General features: G+C 37.9%; 2 protein-coding genes across 2 annotated transcripts in view; both read left to right on the top strand.

Moving 5' to 3' along the window:
• The window catches only part of LOC135214909 (dnaJ homolog shv-like), a 67,953-nt gene extending 64,349 nt beyond the window's left edge, over positions 1-3,604 (top strand). The window contains exons 7-8 of the mRNA XM_064249376.1: positions 629-788; positions 2,327-3,604. Of these exons, the coding sequence (XP_064105446.1) occupies positions 629-788; positions 2,327-2,391 (225 nt within the window). The 3' untranslated portion in view covers positions 2,392-3,604. The remainder of the gene's footprint in view (positions 1-628; positions 789-2,326) is intronic.
• Positions 3,605-8,568: 4,964 nt separating this feature from the next.
• The window catches only part of LOC135214695 (uncharacterized aarF domain-containing protein kinase 2-like), a 93,627-nt gene continuing 80,171 nt past the window's right edge, over positions 8,569-22,024 (top strand). The window contains exons 1-6 of the mRNA XM_064249028.1: positions 8,569-8,743; positions 11,263-11,928; positions 13,779-14,014; positions 14,585-14,681; positions 17,423-17,598; positions 18,175-18,228. Of these exons, the coding sequence (XP_064105098.1) occupies positions 11,280-11,928; positions 13,779-14,014; positions 14,585-14,681; positions 17,423-17,598; positions 18,175-18,228 (1,212 nt within the window). The 5' untranslated portion in view covers positions 8,569-8,743; positions 11,263-11,279. The remainder of the gene's footprint in view (positions 8,744-11,262; positions 11,929-13,778; positions 14,015-14,584; positions 14,682-17,422; positions 17,599-18,174; positions 18,229-22,024) is intronic.

A 22,024-nucleotide genomic window follows, 5' to 3' on the forward strand; every position in this document is an offset into this window, starting at 1 on the left:
CATAAGGTAGAAAACCTTGAATATTTTATGTTTTTCCTTATTATAGGAACATTTATTACATTTTATTAAGGTGAGTGGCTTGATTTGGGAACATAATAAACAGCAAATTAGTGCTGTTATATGTTTTATTGTTTATGGGCTTGTATGAAATCACTGTCTTTGTAGTGTAAAAATTTTACCTCTTTTTAAATCTTTTTTATATTTCTTAAATTGAAACAGGCGAGGTAATGTATACTAAATGTACAGTTATTTTTTACTGAAAGTTGCCCAGCTGAAATTCTTTTTCATTGCCAGTGAAGAGAAAGCTGCAAGTTTATTTTCATTTCCCTTCATTTTGCAGTAATGTCAAGCACCTTAGTTGCATAATATTGCAAGTTACTAGTAGGCTGTATCTGGAAGTTGACAGCTGATTAATCATGATCAGTGAAACTAACTGTAGCCATAGAACTAGTCACATGTTTTTAGACAGGTTAGGAAATTATACTGGTTGCTTAAATATATAGTACATATATTCTTGAGATGTAAGTACATGACCCTACTGCAGTCATTCACCATAATGTATAAATGTAAACTGATTATTAGATTGGGTTATATTATAAAAAAAATAATTTTAATATTTTTGTTGCAGGTACATGTAGTTCGTGAAAAACCCACATGGCCTGGGGCTCGCATTCGGAAGAAGGGCGAGGGAATGCCTAATTATAATAATAACAACCTCTTTGGAACACTATATATCACTTTTGATGTTGAATTCCCCAAAGGTGAATTCAATAATGAAGATAAAGAAAGTAAGTTGAGTTTTGTGAATCTTGCATGGTTGAAGTATAGGTTTGAAATTGCTGTCCAAAAAACTTTGTGAAAATAGTGTAACCAAAGGCAAGTCTGATATTTTATTTTTGATACAAATTACGAATTATTATTTATGTCCTTTTCTCTTAGCCTGTTTTTTTTTGCCACATGCTGTATTAGCAGCATTGTTAGTTCAATTTTCTCTGCTAGTTAAGTTGAAGGCACATTTGTTTGCCGCTTAAAAATGTGCAGTCATTATGATGATGTATAACAGTTCAGAAAAATAAATACATCTGCCTCGCTTTTTGTTACATAAGTGGAAATTCATATAAGAATAGGAGTGCTGCATGTTGGAAGACATTATCAAGAAACCACAGATAAAATGTACATGAATCAGGATAGAAAAATTACACTGTTAACATACTCGTATCAAACCCATGCCTAGTCAAGGTCACACCTATACCATCAGCTCTTGTACTAGAGAGAGATGCTTACTAGGCTACCAGCTGAGAGGCAGTTCTCATTGATTGCTGGGTGACATCTAGCAGCACATATAGGTATTGAACTTCAGGCCTTTTGAATGCCAGTGCATTGCCCTACCAGTGAGCCATTCCACCCCCCAGACCTTTACACCATATACAAATTATTCTTAAATCAGTAAAGAGAAACAGTTCATGGCTGCACATATTTATCCCTCTGAGATTCTAATGACTGCAAACGACATTTGTAGGAAATAAGAAAATTTTCTGGTAACTACAGCTTATCACTTGGACATAATTTTTTTGTCTTAAATTATGGAACCTGTGGCAGTAAAGTACAAAGTGTTTAGCTTCAAAATGACACTTGGACATAATTTTTTTGTCTTAAATTATGGAACCTGTGACAGTAAAGTACAGAGTGTTTAGCTTCAAAATGACACCATGACCCCTATTATACTAAAAAAATTTGATTTATAGTAAGTAATTTAAGAATGTTGTTTTCTGCTAAGTGGTCGGTGTGTGGTTTGCCTTAGATGAGTTTTAGGACCCCCCTTTCAGGTAAAACAGTGTGACATGATTTTATGACTTTTGAGAAAAGATAGTTTAATTATGGTGGAATGAGAAAAGATTTGCTATATAACAAACTGTTCTATATAATAACCTAGCCTCAGCTGATTTTGAGTGGTTATACAGGGTTTTACTGTATATAGTATCAGAAGAAAGGAATTTTACTTTGTGCAACTTCAACATGCCTCTTCCACACACCATTCAGACTATACAGATACGTATTATGTTGTCTGTAAAGGTACTAGTACAATAAAATAATTTATCCAGCTTCTAAATAAGATCAGAAACAGTGTTATGTCTTGAAATAAATTGAGCAAGTAGTGAAAGATAATCTTTAAGCTCATATATGTGATAAGCCAGAACTGTTTTACCATAGGTGAAGTCTGGTCCCCTTAAAATCTCCGAGGGCAAAGAATGCTGGAAAGAAAGTGTTGCTAACTTTTACTGTAAACAGATGAAAGTCAGAATTAATTTTGTTTTTTTATTTTCAGGCCTCAAGAAAATATTAAACCAAGAATCCATAGGAAAAGTTTATAATGGGCTTCGTGGATACTGATCGCATCAGTAAATTAGGAGATTTGTACAGTTTTGTTATATTTATGTGTAAATCAGTTATGTGTGGGTGATTTTCTTTATTTAAATCATACAGAATGAGTTTGATACCTAATTTGAAGCTGTGAATTTGTTTTGCAAAGGTTAGTTTTATTAGGAATTTTTTTGCTAATACAGTTCTACTATTTCAGAATGGATCATTGTATTTATGTAATGATTTTTCTTATTTATATTTGTCTAGAAGCTTTTGAACAGAGAATGCAGGTATTTGTAGAGTATTGTTTTTTGTTTCCAGTTGGTACAGAAAACCAACTGAGTTTTTGAAAGCTCGTGTGATGCTGTACATATATTTCAATATATTATGTGATATGGTGTGTTTCATATTCCATGTTAATGGCTATATGAATTTTCTGGAAATTGTGTGTACATCATTCTTAATGTTTTGGTCATAAATGAAAGATTTTTATATACTCTGTAATCAAGTTTTCAGATACTTCAGGAACTTTTAGTGCTATGTTGTAAAGTCACAAATATTTCATAATTATGACTATTTTCCGTAATTTTCACTAATGGGCATTAATTTGTAATGTTTTCACTCAATAATCAAAGCGTTACTCACATCTAATATTATTGTCACTCAAAATATTTCTTTGGGGATCACACAGTCATGATTAGCACAACAAATACTTTATTGTAATGAAGGTTAGCTTTTTTTGATAAGTTGCAGTGTTTTCATCCCTAGATTGTGATGCTATTAAGTAGCAAATATTGGTTGTCAATTTCAGTGTTACCATTAAATGGATACTATTCTTGTTGAAGTTGCTAAAGCAAATGGAGTTTTGTGAGACCAGTTTCTCTTTATCATGCCTAGCTTTTGTGTGTAGCTTTGTCATATACCGTATATGATAATTATGGGCATTTATTGTATTATTTAGGGGAGTTGAAACTATTCAGTTTAATACAAGGTTTGCAGTAAACCTAATAAAGTGAATAAGTGAGAATAATGGATTGTAACAAGAGGATAAAATATATTGGGTTTATTTTATCTTTTTTCAGCCTTATGCCTCATTTTATGCTATAATGTGACTTAGTACGTACAGTATTTAATTAAAGGAACCATGTATAATCATTACACAATCTTTTGTAAGGTTAGTGTTTTTGTAAATGCTAAAACAAAATTTTCAAGCAGTTGTTAGAAATAAAAAAGAAAAGTACAACTATGTTTTAATTCATGCTCGTGTATTTCATTTAATTTGCGGATTTGATTGATATTACATCTGGTTATTGCAGTTTGAGCTCTTCTTTCCATCTACTGCAAACAGATGGAAGGATCTGCTGATTAGAATTATTGCCAGTTTAATTTTTTTTTTTCAAATGTTAAGTTATCTTATATTTATATTTAATAAAAGTAAGAGCTATTACTTTATGCAGAAGGTACCTAACCTGTATGTAGGGCTCTTTAACCAATTAGCAGATTTTTATTTTGAGGAGTTTTGAGGTGCATCTAATATTTTTAATGAGATATGGAATAAGCCCCTGCAAAACTGATTCATCATAGTCCCCTCACCTAATATGCCCACATTCATGGTTTTCAGTGTTTCAAGACTGTAGACTTTGTCTAGCAGGGATTCTGCCATGCTGGTAACAGATCTTATCCAGAAATCCCCAATTTTTTTAGCAGAAGGATTGCCATCATTGGTGGAAAATCTCTCTCTCTCTCTCTCTCTCTCTCTTTCTCTCTCTCTATAAGGTATAAATAATGTGAATTACCTTGCAAAGTAAAAGAAAATAAATGGAAAATTAAAATGGTTCAACAGCATACACTGTAGCTTTTAATTTTGGTACAGACTATAGTAGTAGCCTATCTACTAGGTAAGGGTGTGAGTTGTGCCACTACTGGCCATTTCAAGAGATTAGACAGGTTATTGACAGGCCTGCAATTTATTTTGGATGCCTCGCCGCATGAACAATCATATCTAGGGCACTTTCATTTATGTAACCCGCTCTGCAAGTATTAATTTTCTATCCTTTCCATTTTAGTTTCTGGCCAGTGTTACTAACTGCCAATTCTCTCTATCACAGAGTATGCAATGATTTTTTATTCAATCCTCAATTTCATTGTAGGCAGTGACTAAAGGGGTTCTCAAGTTTGCAGTGTGCTTCAATTGCAGTGAACCATCCTGTCCTAATGTATTGGGCACTGGCATAATTGCCCCTTACTCTAGGTCAATTGTAGAGAAAAGCTTTTATTGGGAGAGTTTACATAAGATGTCAATATCTGGCATTGGAAAGGCATCTACTAATACATGTTTGAAGCGGTTGATAGTAGCAGAATAATCTACTACCTTGCTTTTTTTGTTTTGTATGAACGTGACCGTACCTTGAGGTCGCTAGCGTGACTTGGACATTTCAATAATAGACTATCTTAAGTGTCACATGTTCTTTCCAAGTACATATAAATAATGCTTGCTGTGGTCTGTACAAATCGAGTTCTTCACGATAACATCCATAGTAAAACTGTCATTTTGGTAATTAATGACGTCACAAAACAATTGCTTGCCGGTATTAAAACAATGTCCTACTGGGTGACTGCTATATTCTACACAGCATCAAACCTGCAGGATGCCCATTCAAAAAGAAAGACTCTCAAACAACCACGTGTGTTGACAGATCATCATTATTGTTGTCATATAAAACAAATGTATCATCAGTAGTGAAACATAAGAATCGGCATCTTATTCAACCCTTAAAAACTGAAAAGTGTAGTTGTGATGGAGGACTACGATTTTGTAATTAGAACATTGGAACTGGAGTTGATAAGGACCATCGAGAAATACCCTGTATGACAAAATTACCCCCAACCCCACGAATCTGCATAATTCAGTAATTTAGGCAACTAGTGATAAAGAAAGAAATAAACGAATAATTAGCGCCTTACATGTAGCCATAGAAAAATCCACAGACCTGCCTGTGATAGTCCTTGGGGATTTCAATGGGTATTTAGGTTTCATAGGGACACAAGAACTTGACCAAAATAGAAAATATGCTATGGACCTAATGGAAAAATATGACCTAACGCTATTAAATGGAGATCCCAGCTGCAAAGGAGAGATAACCTGGAGTAGAGGAGATCAGAACAGTGCTATAGACTTTGCCCTAGTCAACCAAAATATGTATAAAAACTATGAATGTATGTAGATAGATAAGGGAAAATATGAATATGACCTATCAGACCATCACCTCATAAAGGTCCAATTCAAAATGAACACTAAAGTAAGGAAAACATTTAGAAATGAAACAAAAGAAATCAAATATTTGAAAGTTACAGAAGAGTCTACCAGGAAATACCTTGAATATATAGAGTATAAAGTAAACCAACAAGACAGAAAAGGAGATCTAACCCAGTTGGAAGAAACAATGAGTGAAGCAAAAACAAATAACCTAGAGAAGATAATCAAAAGAAGGTTAAAGACAGGAAAGCAAGAAGAAATAGAACCAGTATGGGTCACCAAAGAAATAAGCCAAAGAAGGATATATAACAAATTAAAAAGGAAAGCCACAAGAATAGAAGAAAAAAGATACTATGAAGAAGCATATCTTAAACAAAAACAAAAAGTACAGATAATAATAAAGAAAGCATATGAAGAATACGAAGAAAAGATTAGAAATGAGATAATGAATGATAAAAACAGACACAGGAAAATCTGGGAATATATAGACATGCTGAGAGGAAAGACCACATCAGAAAAAGAATGGATAAGAATATTCGATGAAAATAAGCAAGAGATGAAGGACGAAACCCTAGGGAAAGAGCTGGTAAAATTCTGGGAAACAATATACCAAAAAGAAGAAAACAAAATAGGAGAGATATAGAATGAAAGCAAGAAAGAACAGTACAAACATGACATGGAAGAAATAGTGAAAAGATTAGGACAGCAGATGAAATGCCATATATCTTTAAGAGAACATATGCATGGAGTGTATGACCAAACAGAGACAGAGATTAGACCCATGGAAGAAATCAACATAACAGAAGAAGATGTAAAAAATCAAATTGAGAAAATTAAGACAAAGCACCAGGGCCAGATGGAATGAAGCCAGTTCTGTTCAAACTACTCTTACAAAGTAACAACCTTCATAAAAAGAATTGGCAGAATGTTTAAACAGCATGATGAAGGGCAGGAAAGCGCAGAAAAGCTGGTTTAAGTAAAAAACAACACTTACTCCCAAAAAACAAAAACCCCACAGTCAAAGATCTAAGGCATTTTGCTCTAACAAATACATCATATAAAATTTTCATGTGGATCCTGAGAACCAAAATAGAAAAACATAGAAATATAGGAAAAATGAATGAACTGCAATCAGGCTTTACCGCACAAAGAAGAGGAATCGATAATTCATATATCTTACAATACTGCATACAAGAAACGTACAGAAGAAAGGACCCATTATTTGTAGTATCAATAGACTTCCAAAAAGCATTTGACTCAGTTAATAGAAAAAACTCATTGAGGTCATGATGAAATAGGCTACATGCAGAAGTAATAAATGCAGTTGCAAAGATATATACAAATGATGTAACAAGCATATGCCTTAACAATGTAGAACAAAAAGAACTAAATGTAACTAATGGAATAAGACAGGGATGCAATGGCTCAACCATATTCTTTCTATTAATAACGTACCTGATAATAGAAAAGTTTGAAAATACAACAGAAGGTTTTAGAAATGAAGTAATAAGGATAGTGGGACTATTATATGCAGAAGACGGATTAATACTAGGGCACACACTAGAAGAAATAATAAAATCAATAAAAACCCTTATGGAAATCGCAAGTGAATGTGGCCTAAACATAAACAAGGACAAAAGTAACATATGATATACAACGACTGGTACAGTATCGATGATGTGGAGAATAAGGAGCACATAGAAGGAATAAAAATAGTTAAGAATATTAAATACAACATGAAAGACTGCTTCAGAAAACAGATAAATAGGGCCCAAATTAAAGCAAAGCAGATGGCAAATATGGCTAATGCAGTCATCAATAAAAGCTGGAGCAGAGTAAAAATAGGAAAATTGTACTAGAAAGGACTAGCGATGCCTTCATTCATGTATGCAATGGAAGTCATGAAACTTGACAGGAAAACAATAAATGAATTTCAGAAGATAGACAATAAAGTATATAGAGCAATTTTGAAAGCGCCAAGTTACACAGCAAGTTGTGCGTTAAGATCTGAAATAGGGGCCTCTTCCTGCCACTCTAGAGATATCAAGCATAAACTATTCTACCTGAAACACACACTGAAGAGTGGTGGAAATAGGCTCCTATATGAGATAACAATGGATCAGTATGAAAAAAAAAAACCCTTGGATAATGCAAGTAAAAGAGTATATGAAAGAACTAAACAGAAACTTAATTAAAATTGAACCAGTTAAAGATAAACACTTAAGAGAAATAATAAACAATTGGGACAGAAAAACATGGCAGAAAGAAATGAATGAAAAGTCAACGTTAAGAATCTACAGAAAATATAAAGAAAACATAAGAGAAGAAATCTGGTATGACAACACTGAAAAAACAATGCTGATCAGTAGGGCCAGACTATGATATACTAGGATTAAATGACAGAAAAAGGATAAAAGGAGAAGATACAAAATGTTTATACTGTGAGGAACAAAATGAAAATTTAGAACATTTCTTACTTTACTGTCCAGCATACAATGAGATTAGAAATAGATATAGCTTTATGCAGCAACCACAGCAAGAAAATAAAGAAGAATTAGTAGCAAATATACTCTTATTGGTAGTTCTACCGAGGGAGGAAGTGGAGAATGGGAAAGATTTTATAAAAGAAATGTGGTATTTCAGAGAGAAGAAGCTCAAACAAACACAAAAAAAGGAGGAATAAAAGAAGCGAGGGAGCCGTTTCAAAGGCAATATTCAACCTACTACTACTACTGCTTTACTACTACCACCACTACTACGACCTACTGACATTCCTGTCTACGACACCATACCACCCTCTTTAGACTTAAACGTATGTAATATAGGGCAACACCTGTCGCAATACAAATAGCGATGGTACTAAAAGAGAGCAAATAGCTTTTCTTGTTTAAACGATCCCAAATCAAATTTATTCCGAAGACCATCATAACGTCTCAGGGTTAAGGCGGCTCGTTTCCGAGGACGAGGAGCCGACACAGAGATTAAACATTTGACAGTCGTTGTGGCTCTTTATCTATGTAGGTTAGATGATAGTGATACATACACTCCATGTCCATGGGTAGAGTTAAACTAATGGCCAGTTAAAGAGGAGACAAGGTGACAACGATTTGTTATCAGTTAGTGAAGGTCAGTTGATAGTTTTCTGTCTTTGGGATTGAAGAAAAGAGGCGAGAAAAAGTGCGTCTTTTCCACTAGGCTAAGCACATTCCAGTAGTCATTTTTAAGTTAGTGAGCAACGTAAAAACACCATACAAACAATCATTTTTAGTGAGCAACGTAAAAACCCCATACAAACAATCATTTTTAAGTTAGATTAGGGTAGTCTGTTTTTAGCTTAAGCCAGTAGCTACCTAGGCCTAAGGTAGCGTAAGACGACTCATTAGACCCATCCCTAGCCTAGGTAATGAAGCGAAAAAGACTACGAACATGGCTATTAGCTAGGTAGGTATACCTACCTACCTAGCCTAGTAGTAGTAGTAGGTATTAGGTACCTAGTAACTACGTCGCCAAACTTTTTCCTGACACTTGGATAGCTACTACTAGGTATATTAGTATACTAGGTAATAGCCTAAGTACCTACCTAGTAGGTACTACCTAGCCTAGATACCTAACTAGGTAGCTAGCTACTGTTTTTTACCATCTGTCCATCCACTTGTGGTGTCTTCGCATGGTAACACTGCGTCCCGGGCTTTGAATATTTACGCTATGTGTAAGTTTTAGCCTAGGTAAATAAAAGGATACCTATCTGGGTGCATATTTGCAACTGAAAACTGTTCTACCTAATAGCCTACCTAAGGTAATTTACTAAATGCAAGTTACACCGTTAATATTTGAAATAGGATATTAGGTATTAGGCTATTGTTGTTGAGTGTAAACTGAATGTAACTATCTAGGTAGCTAAAGCCCGGGACACAGTGTTACCATACGCACACACCACAGGCGGGTGGACAGATGGAAAAAAACAGAGTATAGGTAGGTAGGTAACTTTACATGCTTAGTTTTACTTCATATGACGGTTTCATACCTAGTACCTATAGCTAGTAGGCTAGGTACTAGGCTAGGTATATCGCATTTTGTTGACGAAACTTCAATCTTTTGAATGGTACTAGGCTATACTAGGTATGCTTAATTATTGAATTTTAGCCTATTGTTGTTTCAGTAATTCTAAAGAATAGCTCCGCATGGACTGCAAGGAACGTAACCACGAATATGACATCCACTAGGGATTGGGGCGTCCAATGTATTTTGCCATGTTTAGTACTGGCCCCTGGGGGTTAGCTAGCTAATTACAGTCGACCACCCAAAAATAATGGTAAATTCTTGATAAGCAACCAGAATACTATAGGAAACTGCAATTTCCAAAGAAATACCCGACGCAGAGTTATTACGTATTTACCTAAATGTTGAGTGAAAAAGTGGCCTTTTTTCCCGATCAGTGGTCGTCCAGCAGTGTTTTACCCTAATCCAGCTACAGTTAATCTCCATTTCTTAGCCTACCTAGGCTGTCTACCTACTTACCTAATTCTGGTTTCTTAAATCTGGTCATAATAAAATCTAATTTACCCTTCATCCTACGAAGATTGAGACACTTTCAAGACAAGGCCGACTTCATTTATTATGTATTAACTAATACATTAACTTGATGAGCCAGTAGCCTAAAAGTATTTTTTCTTTTTCATTGCATTGTTGTATAATTTATTTTCAAATGTGAGCGTGGGCTAGACATTGAACATCTATAGGGTAATTGACAGAACGGTGACATAGCGGCCACCTATCTCAGAATGTGGCCACTTCTCGAAAAAGTGCTTGGTAGATCTAGGTTACTTATCCGTGGCGGCCTATACTATGGCAGTTGCGGTTTTTCTATGCAGTTTTACCTACTGAACAAGAATTTTAAGTAATATTTATTCGGACGACTGTAATTAAACCCCCAGGGACCAATACTAAACACGGCGAAATACATGAGACGGCCCCCAATCCCTAGTGGATGCCGTATCCGCGGTTACATTCCTTGCAGTCCGTGCAGACTGCTTCTGTAGAAATACCAAGTGCTTGAATCACCTATGCCATTACTAGGTATTCCGTAGAGGTCTCTGTGTGCTGCCAGGATGCGCCACAACTCTTGACTGATGCTCACAGCAGCAAATTCAAGTACTTTTTCGGGCAGTTGGCCGTGTTCCGGGATTGGTGGTCGCTATGTCGCCCCTCTGTCGTTTATCCTATAGGCTAGGTAGGCTGATTCATTTAACCTAGTGTTGAGGTGTTCACCCTTTCTGAAAAGGTATAAGGAAGACATGTCAATGTTTCTGACACATCTAAAGTGCATTCAATCTGGATGTAACCTAGGGACATGCCCCCTCAGGGTACAAGGGTAAATGACCGAGCGGCGACATAGCAGCCACCAATCCCATAACCTGGCCACTTTCCCGAAACAGTACTTGAATTTGCTGCCATGAGCATCAGTCAAGAGCTCTTCCTAGCAAGAAAGGTCATGCTTTTCTTTTGTCTATTGCTTGCTTGTTTTCACATAGATATGCACTAGTGCTCAGTCTGTTCACCCATATCTCCTAGTTAGCCTGTAGTAGTGTACTACGTATATGGAATGTATTTCTACTAAAACTTTCATTTCAAATTATATTTTTCAGGCCTTCAGGAGTGCAGAATGTTACAGCGATTCCTTCTACCAAGGTCTTGGATTTTTACAAAGAACAATGCTTTGCTGTATGTAAAGCCACCTAGCAGTGAGTTGTCTGTACTGAAGAAGACCACCCAAAGACAGATTTTGGAAATTAAAAATATTTTCTTTATAAAAAAGGAAGTGCCATTTAGTTTGAAAACCGTGTCACAAAAATGTGTGAAAAATAGTGTTAAGAAAGGATATTCTTATGTTGGATATAGAAGACAAGTATCAGTGTTGCATTCACAGAGGGTAGCTTTTTACAATAGCTGTCAGTATTTCACATATAAAGATGTGATTAGGACTTTGCAGAGAACTTTTCGTTGCTTCTTTGTGAAACCTAACCATTTGGTGAGAGTAGCATTAGGATCAGGTCTTTTTATGCCAGCAATATTCTTCAGGGAAAGTCCACAGGCCGAAGTGAAGACTTTGCCAATAGAAATTCCTAAAGAAACCAAAGAGTCAAAAAACAAGCCGGCGCATGTGCAGTTTTTTGCCAAAGTTTATGAATTTGTACGATTATTTCTCCGAGGATTCCGACTGTTGATTACTTTCGTTCCAATAATGACTTTATACCCAGTCACTTATTTGGGAGAGACGCCCACAGAACTGTGGTGGGGACTTTTGTTGAGAGGTAAGCATTTGCTTTTATTTAGTCCTGGCTACTGAACTTTTATTGCGAGTATAATGTTAGTATTATTTATTTTGAGTAAGTTATATTTTTTAAATGAACAGTACCTCTTCATTATATAGCTTGTAATTCCGTCCCAGTGGGAGTAAAAGCTATATAATGGAGAGTTAAGTATTTAAAAAATAAATATTATATTAAGTATTCATATTTGATGACTGTATGAATGCAGCTAGTAATAAGAGTTTGTTTCTTATGGAAATACGAACCAATGGCTTTTATGTAGGAATATTCTTTAATGTGATCTGGAATTGGTTATTAGACCTTCACAACAAGGTAGTAGATTTGTTAGAGGAGGATGAACAGGGGAAACGTTGACTTACCTATCATCACCAAGAACCTTTTGTTCAGCCACCATCAAGTGAGGATGTCTTACTGCTCTCCTGCAGACTACCAAGCTGGAATTTGCTTTCTTCTGTGAGTGTTTGTTTACTTCTTTATCATGGATAAGGAGAGTGAACAACAAAGGTGTGAGGGGTATGAGTGAGTGTTTGGGTGCTTCATGTTTTCTGTGTATGAGGATCCCTACTGGTATTGCTCTTTTTGTCAGGTAGGACCTACAGTCTTGACTATCCATGTAAGGAGTGTGCAAATTGATTTTATTTGTGGAGAAAAGGTATGGGAATGAGAGGAAGAGTGCTAAAAAAGTGATTTCTAGTGTGGCCAATAGGGAATACTCCTTTGACACCACTGAACCTACTTTCATTCTTGTCTAGTAGCGAGTCAAGTGTGCATGCTGGACTCTCTTCAGTTGAAATCCCTAAATCTGCTGTGTGTGCACCCTTCCAAGGAACACAACACTGTCCTCAGCTTCTACCTCCTATTCTTTTTGTTGGGATAAGTCCATGAAGCCCTTTAAGAAGAAGTTCCACCAGACTTTGAGTGAGAGCTGACCCCTCTTCTAAGGTTAATGAGGAAGGTTGATCACCTGCAGACGCATAACCAAATTTTGCATTCCATATAACACAGAGACTATTCCTCTGCAGTTGGACTCCTCAGTCAGTGGACTAATGAACTACCTCTCTTTGGCCAGGAAGGTATGGCCTTCTTGGCAGCTTTGTCTGGACCCAATTAATATGGTTGCCAACCTGTGGGCTAACTTTGTATGTAGAGGACAAGACCTGGTGTCTTCTCTCTTCTCAAGACTAGTTTCCTGAGAGAATAGTCTCATCCTCTTAATATCTCTGAAGAGTAAGATAAAGGAAGTGTAATTGCACAATGTATGCATTAAACCATTCTGTGATTGAAAAATTAACATTGTAGAAAAAATTATGAAATGATAATTAAAAGATAACATAAATGTACTGTACTATAAAAAACTATGAAAGTTGATGAACATTCATGAAATAAATTTAAAAACTTGGGAGTTAATGTGGAAACAAAAGCATCGCCACAAGATAATCTGCACATGTGATACACAAACATTGCAAAAACATTTTGGAACTTTATGACATGAGATAATGGTTGAGATCAGGCAAAAGATTAGTAATGGTAAATTACTTTCCAACAATGAATTAATGTGGTGTGATATTCTGAAAAAGTCATTTGAAATAAGTTAAACTGATTGTATTTCAAATGCCTCTGTTAGCCCATTGCTTAAGCATATGAAACATGGATGTAAACATGGGGCAAGTTACAAAACATTATGTGATTATTTGAAAAGTTTATATTTTGCTTATACATGATATATTTAGGAAGGTTTATCTCTAAACAACAAATACATTATGCGTAGTATAACATTAAGCACAGTAGTACTGAATCATTTTAAAATGCTCGTGTACTTTCTTGTGTTACAGCTATAGAAATTTCTGGTCCCATTATGATTAAATTTGGACAGTGGATGTCAACTCGCCATGACTTGCTCCCCGACAGCTGTTGTCGTCAGTTTTCCCGCCTTCAAAGACGTATCCAGCCACACTCCTGGGACTTCACAAAATACCGAATGAGAAAAGCCTTTGGGCCCAACTGGAGAAAAGTGTTTGTCAAGTTTGACAATGACAGAAAGCCTATCGGTTCTGGATGTGTTGCACAGGTATGGATCTAGTTTTATGTTATCATTGTGACAAGCTTAGGTTGGATAATTAAGGGATTACATTTCATGGGTGCACATCTTTTGCAATCAAATGAAGGGGTAACAACAAATATCAAGATGGAATTTGATACCTAAGTTAAACTTGCTGAATAAAGTATAATGGCCTGTTAGAGAAACAAAGTATGATGCCAACAAGGGGAAAAAATGGAAGTTTTGTTTTACAATGTTTAATATTTAAATGCTGAATAAAGTATAATGGCTTGTTAGGAAAACAAAATGTGATGCCAGCAAGGGGAAAAAAGTGAGTTTGGGTTTATAATGTTGAATATTGAAAATGAAAAAAAATATATATATATACAATAATTACAAATATTTTTTTTAGAAAAACTACAGCAGTTTTTAAATCTATTATCTTATAAGATCAGGAAAATTTAAAGAAAAGTAAGAAACAAACTGATACGGTAGAAATAACTAAATAAAGGAAACTTCTATTTAGAGAAAAATAAGGGAACTTTGGGCATTTCTGGCTTTGGGTAAAGACTTCCAAGTACGTAAGACTTAATTTTTCAGGTTTATAAGGTTTGGATGTCCAAGGATGCCATCCCAGATCAGGATCTGCTTGATGAAATGATTTCTGATTTAGAAGAGGAAAACGATAGTTTTGAAGGTTGGTTTAGATTAAAAGTTATTTAATGAAGTCATATGTGTCATAAAGATATGTTAAAAATTGGACTGTTACATTACTGCAACCTTTGTGCCTGATTTTGGCAGTTAGGTAAGCTTTAATTTCCAAAATAATAACTTTGCTTTTATATAAGTGACTTACCAAAAAATTACATAGCTGTACTGTAAACTTCCTACCCCAGCAGTCAAATATTCAAATTTCGTGGTGACACAACCATCGCTTGTGTAGGTGACAAAGGCCCGCCACTTTTGGGACTGCTAGGTACAACTCAGCAGAGATCTTCAATTTGTTTGAGGCATGATGTCCATCTGTGGGGAGGAGGGAAGGCTCGTATATTATGTAATTGCGTGGTAAGTATTTTTAGTTATTCCTTGATGAGTATATATACAGGTAGTCCCCGGGTTACGACAGGGGTTCCGTTCTTGAGACGCGTCGTAAGCCGAAAATCGTCGTAAGCCGGAACGACGCTTGGAAATATGTCTTAAACTAATAAAAAGTTATAAAAACCTTACTTGTAATCCTTTGGTTACACTACATGTTGTTTCCTGTAGTTTTATGTACAACCTGGAGTTATTTACATAAAAGAATGCTGGTTCTTGAAGGTAAAAACTATTGTAATCCTCTGGTGACTACATTCTTGAAGTTTTATGTATAACCTGGAGTGATTTTGCCAAATCTTGAGGGCTACAAGAACAGCTGATTACTATTTACGTATCATATAGACTAATTAAAGTAAACGTATCTTTAAATAGGCTTATATATTAGTATCAACAAAACATTTCCTGCCATGAGTCAGAGGCCGTTTAATGAAACGAACACTTCTCTGTCCTATCTGTTCAGAAAATAAACGTTACGTCAATCCCCGAGACCATTGTTGCCAAGGCGTGTCTCTCTCTCTCTCTCTGATCAAATTACACTGGAACCTTGACATACGATTGCCCTAATATACAAATGTTTTGAGATACAACAGAAAATTTGCGAAAATATAAGCTTTGATATACAACAAAATATTTGAGATACGATTTTGCGATGCGTGTTAGTTGTATAGGCGACTGATAAATGGCGTTCAGTCCGTTTGTTTGTTGGTGCTGCATGTTAACACGTCGTTGTTTAGTTCGTTGTATTTGTGCCTATTTTTCGTGTTATTTTGTCTATTTTATTATTAACCATGGGTCCCAAAGCTAAAGACAAAGCAAGTGATAAGAAAAAACCCAAGAAAATGATTTCAATGGAAGCAAAACATGAAATTAAAGCAAAGCATGAACGTGGCGTTCGTATCGTCGATTTGGCAAACGAGTATGGTCGAAATCCTTCTACAATATCCACGATCATCAAGCAGAAGGAAGCTATAAAAACCTTCCAAAGGCATCACCATTATTTCTAAACTACGAACTGATTAAAAAATAAAAAATAAAAATTAGTTTAGCAATGTTATTTCATTTGTGTTTATTACGTAGTTATTAGTGTACATACGCAAATGAACAGAGAACAAATCGTTCCCTGCCACCCTTCCCTACCTCCTCCCCCTGCTGGCCTCACGTCATCTTTCGTTGTGGTAAGTAAAATTCCTTTCTTTTTTTTTAATTGATTTTATTAACATTTATTATCATTTATCACATTGCTATGTTATTTTATCATTATGTGTGTTATTACTCGTTTATTTGTGTATAAATTGTGTATATTATATGTAATTTAGCTGTGTTTAGTTGTGGTTTCATAGCGCTAGAACGGATTAATACATATTACATTATTTTTAATGGGAAAAAATGCTTTGAGATACAACTGTTTTGATATACGACGATGGTTACGGAACAAATTAAATTCGTATGTCAAGGTTCCAGTGTACTGGATAATATCTCTCTTTGGATACTTCGATTTTGCCAAATCTTGAGGGCTACAAGAACAGTTGATCAGTATTTACGTATCATATAGACTAATTAAAGTAAACGTATCTTTAAATAGGCTTATATTATTTGTATCAACAAAACATTTACTGGCATGAGTCAGAGGCCGTTTAACGAAACGAACACTTCTCTGTCCTTAACTCGGAGCGTCGGAAGACGCCTCTCTCTCTCTCTCTCTCTCTCTCTCTCTCTCTCTCTCTCTCTCTCTCTGATCAAATTACTGGATAATGTCTCTCTTGGGATACTTGGAATTTGCGTTGTAATCTAACCAGAAACTTCGTTTTGTTATTATTACTGGAAACAAGCAATGATTTTTTCATTATGTGCGCTTTTGGACTGTTATATGTAAACTTTGCACACCGCAAGCTAGTATGTATTCATTCGCTCGGAAACTAGTTCCGCATATGAGGCGTCACTAAAAAACATAGAAAAATACGACATAAAAAGTGTCGAAAATCATCATAACCTCAAAATTTTTGTTGTAATCTAACCAGAAACTTATTTTTATTAATATACTGTGCTAAACTATAAAGGATTTTTATCATAGTATGCGTTTTTTAAAAGCGTCGTTAACTCGGAGCGTCGGAAGCGTCAGCGTCGTAACCTCGGAACAAGCGTCGTAACCCAGGACGGATTTTTCCATTGAATATTTAAGAAAAAGCGTCGTAACCTCGGAACGTCATAAGCCGGAACCGTCGTAACCCGGGGACCGCCTGTATATAAAACCTCATTGTAAGAAGCTTATTCTCAATGTCCATGCTAGTGCTGATTATGTTTTTGTTTATTTTGGGTGATCTATATTCTATTTTCTTATTGCAGGAGTTCACATTCAAGGATTTGGAAGTCTATTGGGCTTCGATGCTGACGAAGATAAAGCTGATAAGGAAGCTATTGAGGATTGGAAACAACGCATGAAAAAGCAAAAAACAGAAAATGAATCACATTCAGTGAAGGAGGCAGGCAAGTATTGGTTATTCACTGCTGACTTAGGCTTCTGAATAAGTAAGAATATACATGTGTAGCTACTCATTGTCATTGCTTTCATCAATCAGTCATGCAGAGTCACTGTGAAATTCTGCCACTCATGGCTTTCCTGTGAACTATCTTCCTTTTGCCTCCTCTCAATTCCACCTCTCCTCTTAGAGTTCACTTCCAAGCAGCTTGGAGTCTTAATTCTTTTGGTACCCAAAGGAGCCCAGCTGACACTTGTCACAAACTTTTCTATCAGGGGTTGTGCTTAGGACATGTCCAAACCATCACCATTTCCCTTATATAATTATTTTGTTTTTATATTGAACTATTGTAATTTCTCATATAGTATCATTTCACACACTTTCCTGCCATCTGACTCCTAACATTCATTTTCAAGCCTTATTCTAAAACAAAGAAAATCTTGAATGTAATTTCAGTCATAGCAAGATTCATGTCTGAATAGCAAATCTATTTCCAGACTTAGTTTTTTATGCAGTTTCATTCTGTTTGATTTCCAGATCTCATTCAACCAGTGCATTATTATTATTAAATATTATTAATTATTTATTTGTTTGTTTTTTATTTTTTGCAATTTTTAGTCTCACTGGATTCCAACTTTAGGTTGCAGTTTGCATAGTGAAGTGCTTATTCAGGTTTGTATGTTGGTCTGGTCTGATACTTACCCTAGACTTATGTCAACTGGAATCAATCACTTTAGCAGCACAAATTAATTCAATTAATATTAGCTTCACAATAATTATCAGGACTACAGTGTTATTGATTTTTATTTGCTCTCTAGCTGTGAAGAGACTGTAGGAGTTCCTTAACTTGCTTGACTCCAGTCTGCACAATATTTCATACAGGGAAAGGAGAGGAGTTTCACAGACACCACACAGTTGGCAGTATCAAGCTTTTACTTCCTGATACTAATAATATAATAATAATACATAATAATAATAATAGTAGGGTACATACAGAATGAAGGACCACCAAGGACTTTTAATTACCATATTTGACAGCATATAGGACGCACTTTTTTTTTTTTTTTTTTTTTTTTTTTTTTTTCCAAAATTTTGGCTCAAAAAATCAGCCTGCATGTAATACATCATAGGTGAAGTTTGAGACCTCCCGTAGGCCTAGGCCAATCTCTCTGATGCTCACTAACCCAGCTTACGCTCAGTACTTTTACCGACCCTAAACTCTATGCATTCTTATTTTATTGCTGGTATTATTGTATTATTACCGGTGCTTTAAAAATGAAAGCAATCTATTCTGAAATGCTGTGACTTGCGTTTATAAACATCAGCTGATCGGTGCTCTGACCTACTGGTAATGCCATCTGTTGGCGAGGAATTATAAAACTACGGTATGATCGTTGTCAGTGCTGCCAGATGTATGACCTAGTGCTGTACGACTTACAACATTTTGATTTAATTAGCAAGTTTGTACGACTTTTTAGTCCATATGTACGACATTTTCAATGAATTGTTGATTTTCTAATGATTGTACATTTTGAAGCCTTATTGTACAACAATTGATTAGAAAGTACGGTATCTGGCAATGCTGATCGTTGCCAGTTTGTGTAGTTGGAGTGCATATAGGTTAGACATCTTGGTACGAGCTCGTAAGCATAACAAAAACACAGCAACACCCTGGCTTTATTTTCATGTCCAATGCTTTGTTATTATTTTGATTGCTTTGCATGCATATACTAACAGCTTGCTTATTTCCTGCCACTGAGATGTCTTGTGTACGCTTATTGCTTGTCTTTACTGCCAAAATGCTATTATTATTATTATTATTATTATCATTACTAATACTACTATTATTATCATTATTATTATTAGTGGGCACAATTGTTCCGATACGTAATACAAACCCTCAGTCCTTTAACAATAGGAAGGTAACTAGCGGCAGCTGGGACGGTCGTAAGCTTCGAACAAGGGGAGAACGGTAGTTAACTGCTTGTCCGATCGTGCGCGCGGGCGTGAAGAATCACTTTTGCTTTCGGCCGCGGGTGTGAAGGACGTGTTCGTCATCGCTCTCTGCCCGCTTCATCGTCGTATGCTTTGTTTATATTGTGTTTTCTACTAATGGTTTGTTTGACTTGAAAATGAAACTGTAAGTACACTGTTTTCATTTTCATTACTTAATTATGAACCAACCTTTTATTTTGTATGATAAAATGCAATGAAAGTGGATTCGCAATGCAGTATTCTTTTCATTTTCATTTATTTATTTGCATAATTTAATTTGGATCAATTTCGCTCTTACCCGGGAATTGATCCTTACGATTATTTTCTGTGAAAGTGAAATCGCAAGTGCAGTATTCTGTTTCATTTTCATATATATTTTATGATAGCATCATATTATTTGGATCAAGTTTCCGTTCTTACCCGGGATTTGATCTTTTCCCCTTTAAGTTCTATGAAGTGAATCGCAAGGGCAGTATTCTGTTTCATTTTCATATACTTTTCACTGCTGTGCGGGGGTAGGGGAAGCGAAGGTCTTGCCCAGGAAGTCGTCGGAAAGCTCTCCCGCGACTCCCTTGGTATCCGATTCTTCGTCTTCCTTCCTGCCCCCCGCTCAGCTTCTTCGTTGTATTTTGTATTTGGGGTCTTCCTTGCGTTCGGGGTGGGGCATGTCTCCCCCCCCGTGCGTGAGGGAACCCCTCTTACTAATCTGTCTATGCTACCCGCAGGTGCTACATCCGTGGGAGACGACCTTGGACAGGTATGGACCACTGCGGCTGCAGGGCGTGCCTAGCATCCACGATCTGCTGCAGCGTCTAGCGAGGTCTGGGGCGGTGACCTTGGAGTGGTCTCCACTACAACCTTCACGGCCGCTTATGCTGCTTCCCCCGCTGGTCTACACTCCCCATGCTGTGTCGGTGACGCCGTCTGCCGCTTCTAGGGCCGGTCGCCGCCGTGACCGAGGAGGGGTATGCCGCCACCGCCTGGTGTTTTCTTCGTGTTGCCTGCCCCAGACTTTCCGCTGTTCCAGCAGCTCGCCCCTAGAACGGCCGCCAGTACCAGGTTCCCGCTGGCTGCCGATGATTCTACGAGGCGATGGCTGGGCCTGCCGTACCTGTCGCTGATGTGGTTCCCGCTACTGGCTTGGCTGTCCCTTCTGTGTTTACCGCTGCCGCTGTTCCTGCCGCTCTGAGCTGGTTGCTGTTCCTGTCGCTCCTGGTTCCTGCGCCTGTCCATGCTGGTCCTGCCCATGGTGTGTCTTCCCCAGTCCCAGGTCCTTCCGGACAGGTGCAGTCGGGCCGTGTTGCTTCGGCAATAGGCCCGACTCCGGCCTGGATGGAGGACCTGACGACTGTCCTGCGTGAGCTGACGAAGAAGAGGAAGGTGTCATCTTCGTCTTCGTCTGCTGCTGCCTCTTCCCCTTCGACTTCTAAGGCCCATAAGCCGAAGAAGAAGAAGAAGGCTGCCTCTCCCCCCTAAGAAGTCTCCTTCGGGAACTTCTAAGGGCCCGTCCCACCTCGGTGGGACGGGGGGTCCTTCTGCTGGTCCTCCTGCTCTTCGGGACGCGGGGCCCGTCTCCCCTTCCGTAAGGAAGAGATAGACGGGGACCAGAGGAGTATCGGTTAGCTCTGGTACTTCCTCGCCTGGTGCTAGCGGCGATGCCGCTACGCCAGGTTCCGGCTCGGTCTCTCGTGTTCGCGGGAGATCCCGAGTGTAACGCTCTCCCTCGGGAGACCGTGCAGCCAAAGTTTCGGCGCCAGAGTTCGCTCGGCGCCAAGACCACGGCACGGAGCAGAAGGCTGGCGAGAACCGCTCAGGTGACTCTCGCCAGGCCAGCGGCCGCTCTTGCAGCGACCAGATGGTAACCGGGTTTTCCCCCTAAGAAGACTCCTTCGGGAACTTCGAAGGGCTCGTCTCACTCCTGTGTGACGGGGGGTTCTTCTGCTGGTCCTCCTGTTCCTTCGGGAACGGGGCCCGTCTCCCCTTCTGAGAAGAAGAAGAAGACGGGGACCAAGGGTATGCTGGCTACTGCTGGTACACCCTCGCCTGGTCTTGGCAGCTCTGCTGCTAAGCCAGGTACCGGCTCGGTTTCTCGTCCGCGAGAAGTTCCGAGTGTACGGTCTCCTTCGGGTGACCGTGCAGCCAAAGTTAAGACGCCTGAGTTCGCTCAGCGTCATGACCGAGGCACGGAGCAGAAGACTGTCGAGAGCCGCTCAGGTGACTCTCGCCAGGCCAGCGGCCGCTCTCGCAGCGACCAGCCGGTACCTCGGGTGGACGTGACGGTCTCTGACCGGCCACGGGTTGAGGCTGGGAAGAGGTCCCCCAGGTCCCCTCGACGACGGTAAACCAGCCTCCGGTCTGGTACCAGCGGTTTTGAACGTGCCGCGAGGACGCTCACGGTCTCACCGCGAAAGTGAGCTCTGCAGGTCACCTGACTGCCGCTCCCACAGGGACCGGGCGGATACGATGACCAGCA

This window comes from Macrobrachium nipponense, chromosome 46 (assembly GCF_015104395.2).
Source record: "Macrobrachium nipponense isolate FS-2020 chromosome 46, ASM1510439v2, whole genome shotgun sequence".
Lineage (NCBI taxonomy): Eukaryota > Metazoa > Arthropoda > Malacostraca > Decapoda > Palaemonidae > Macrobrachium > Macrobrachium nipponense.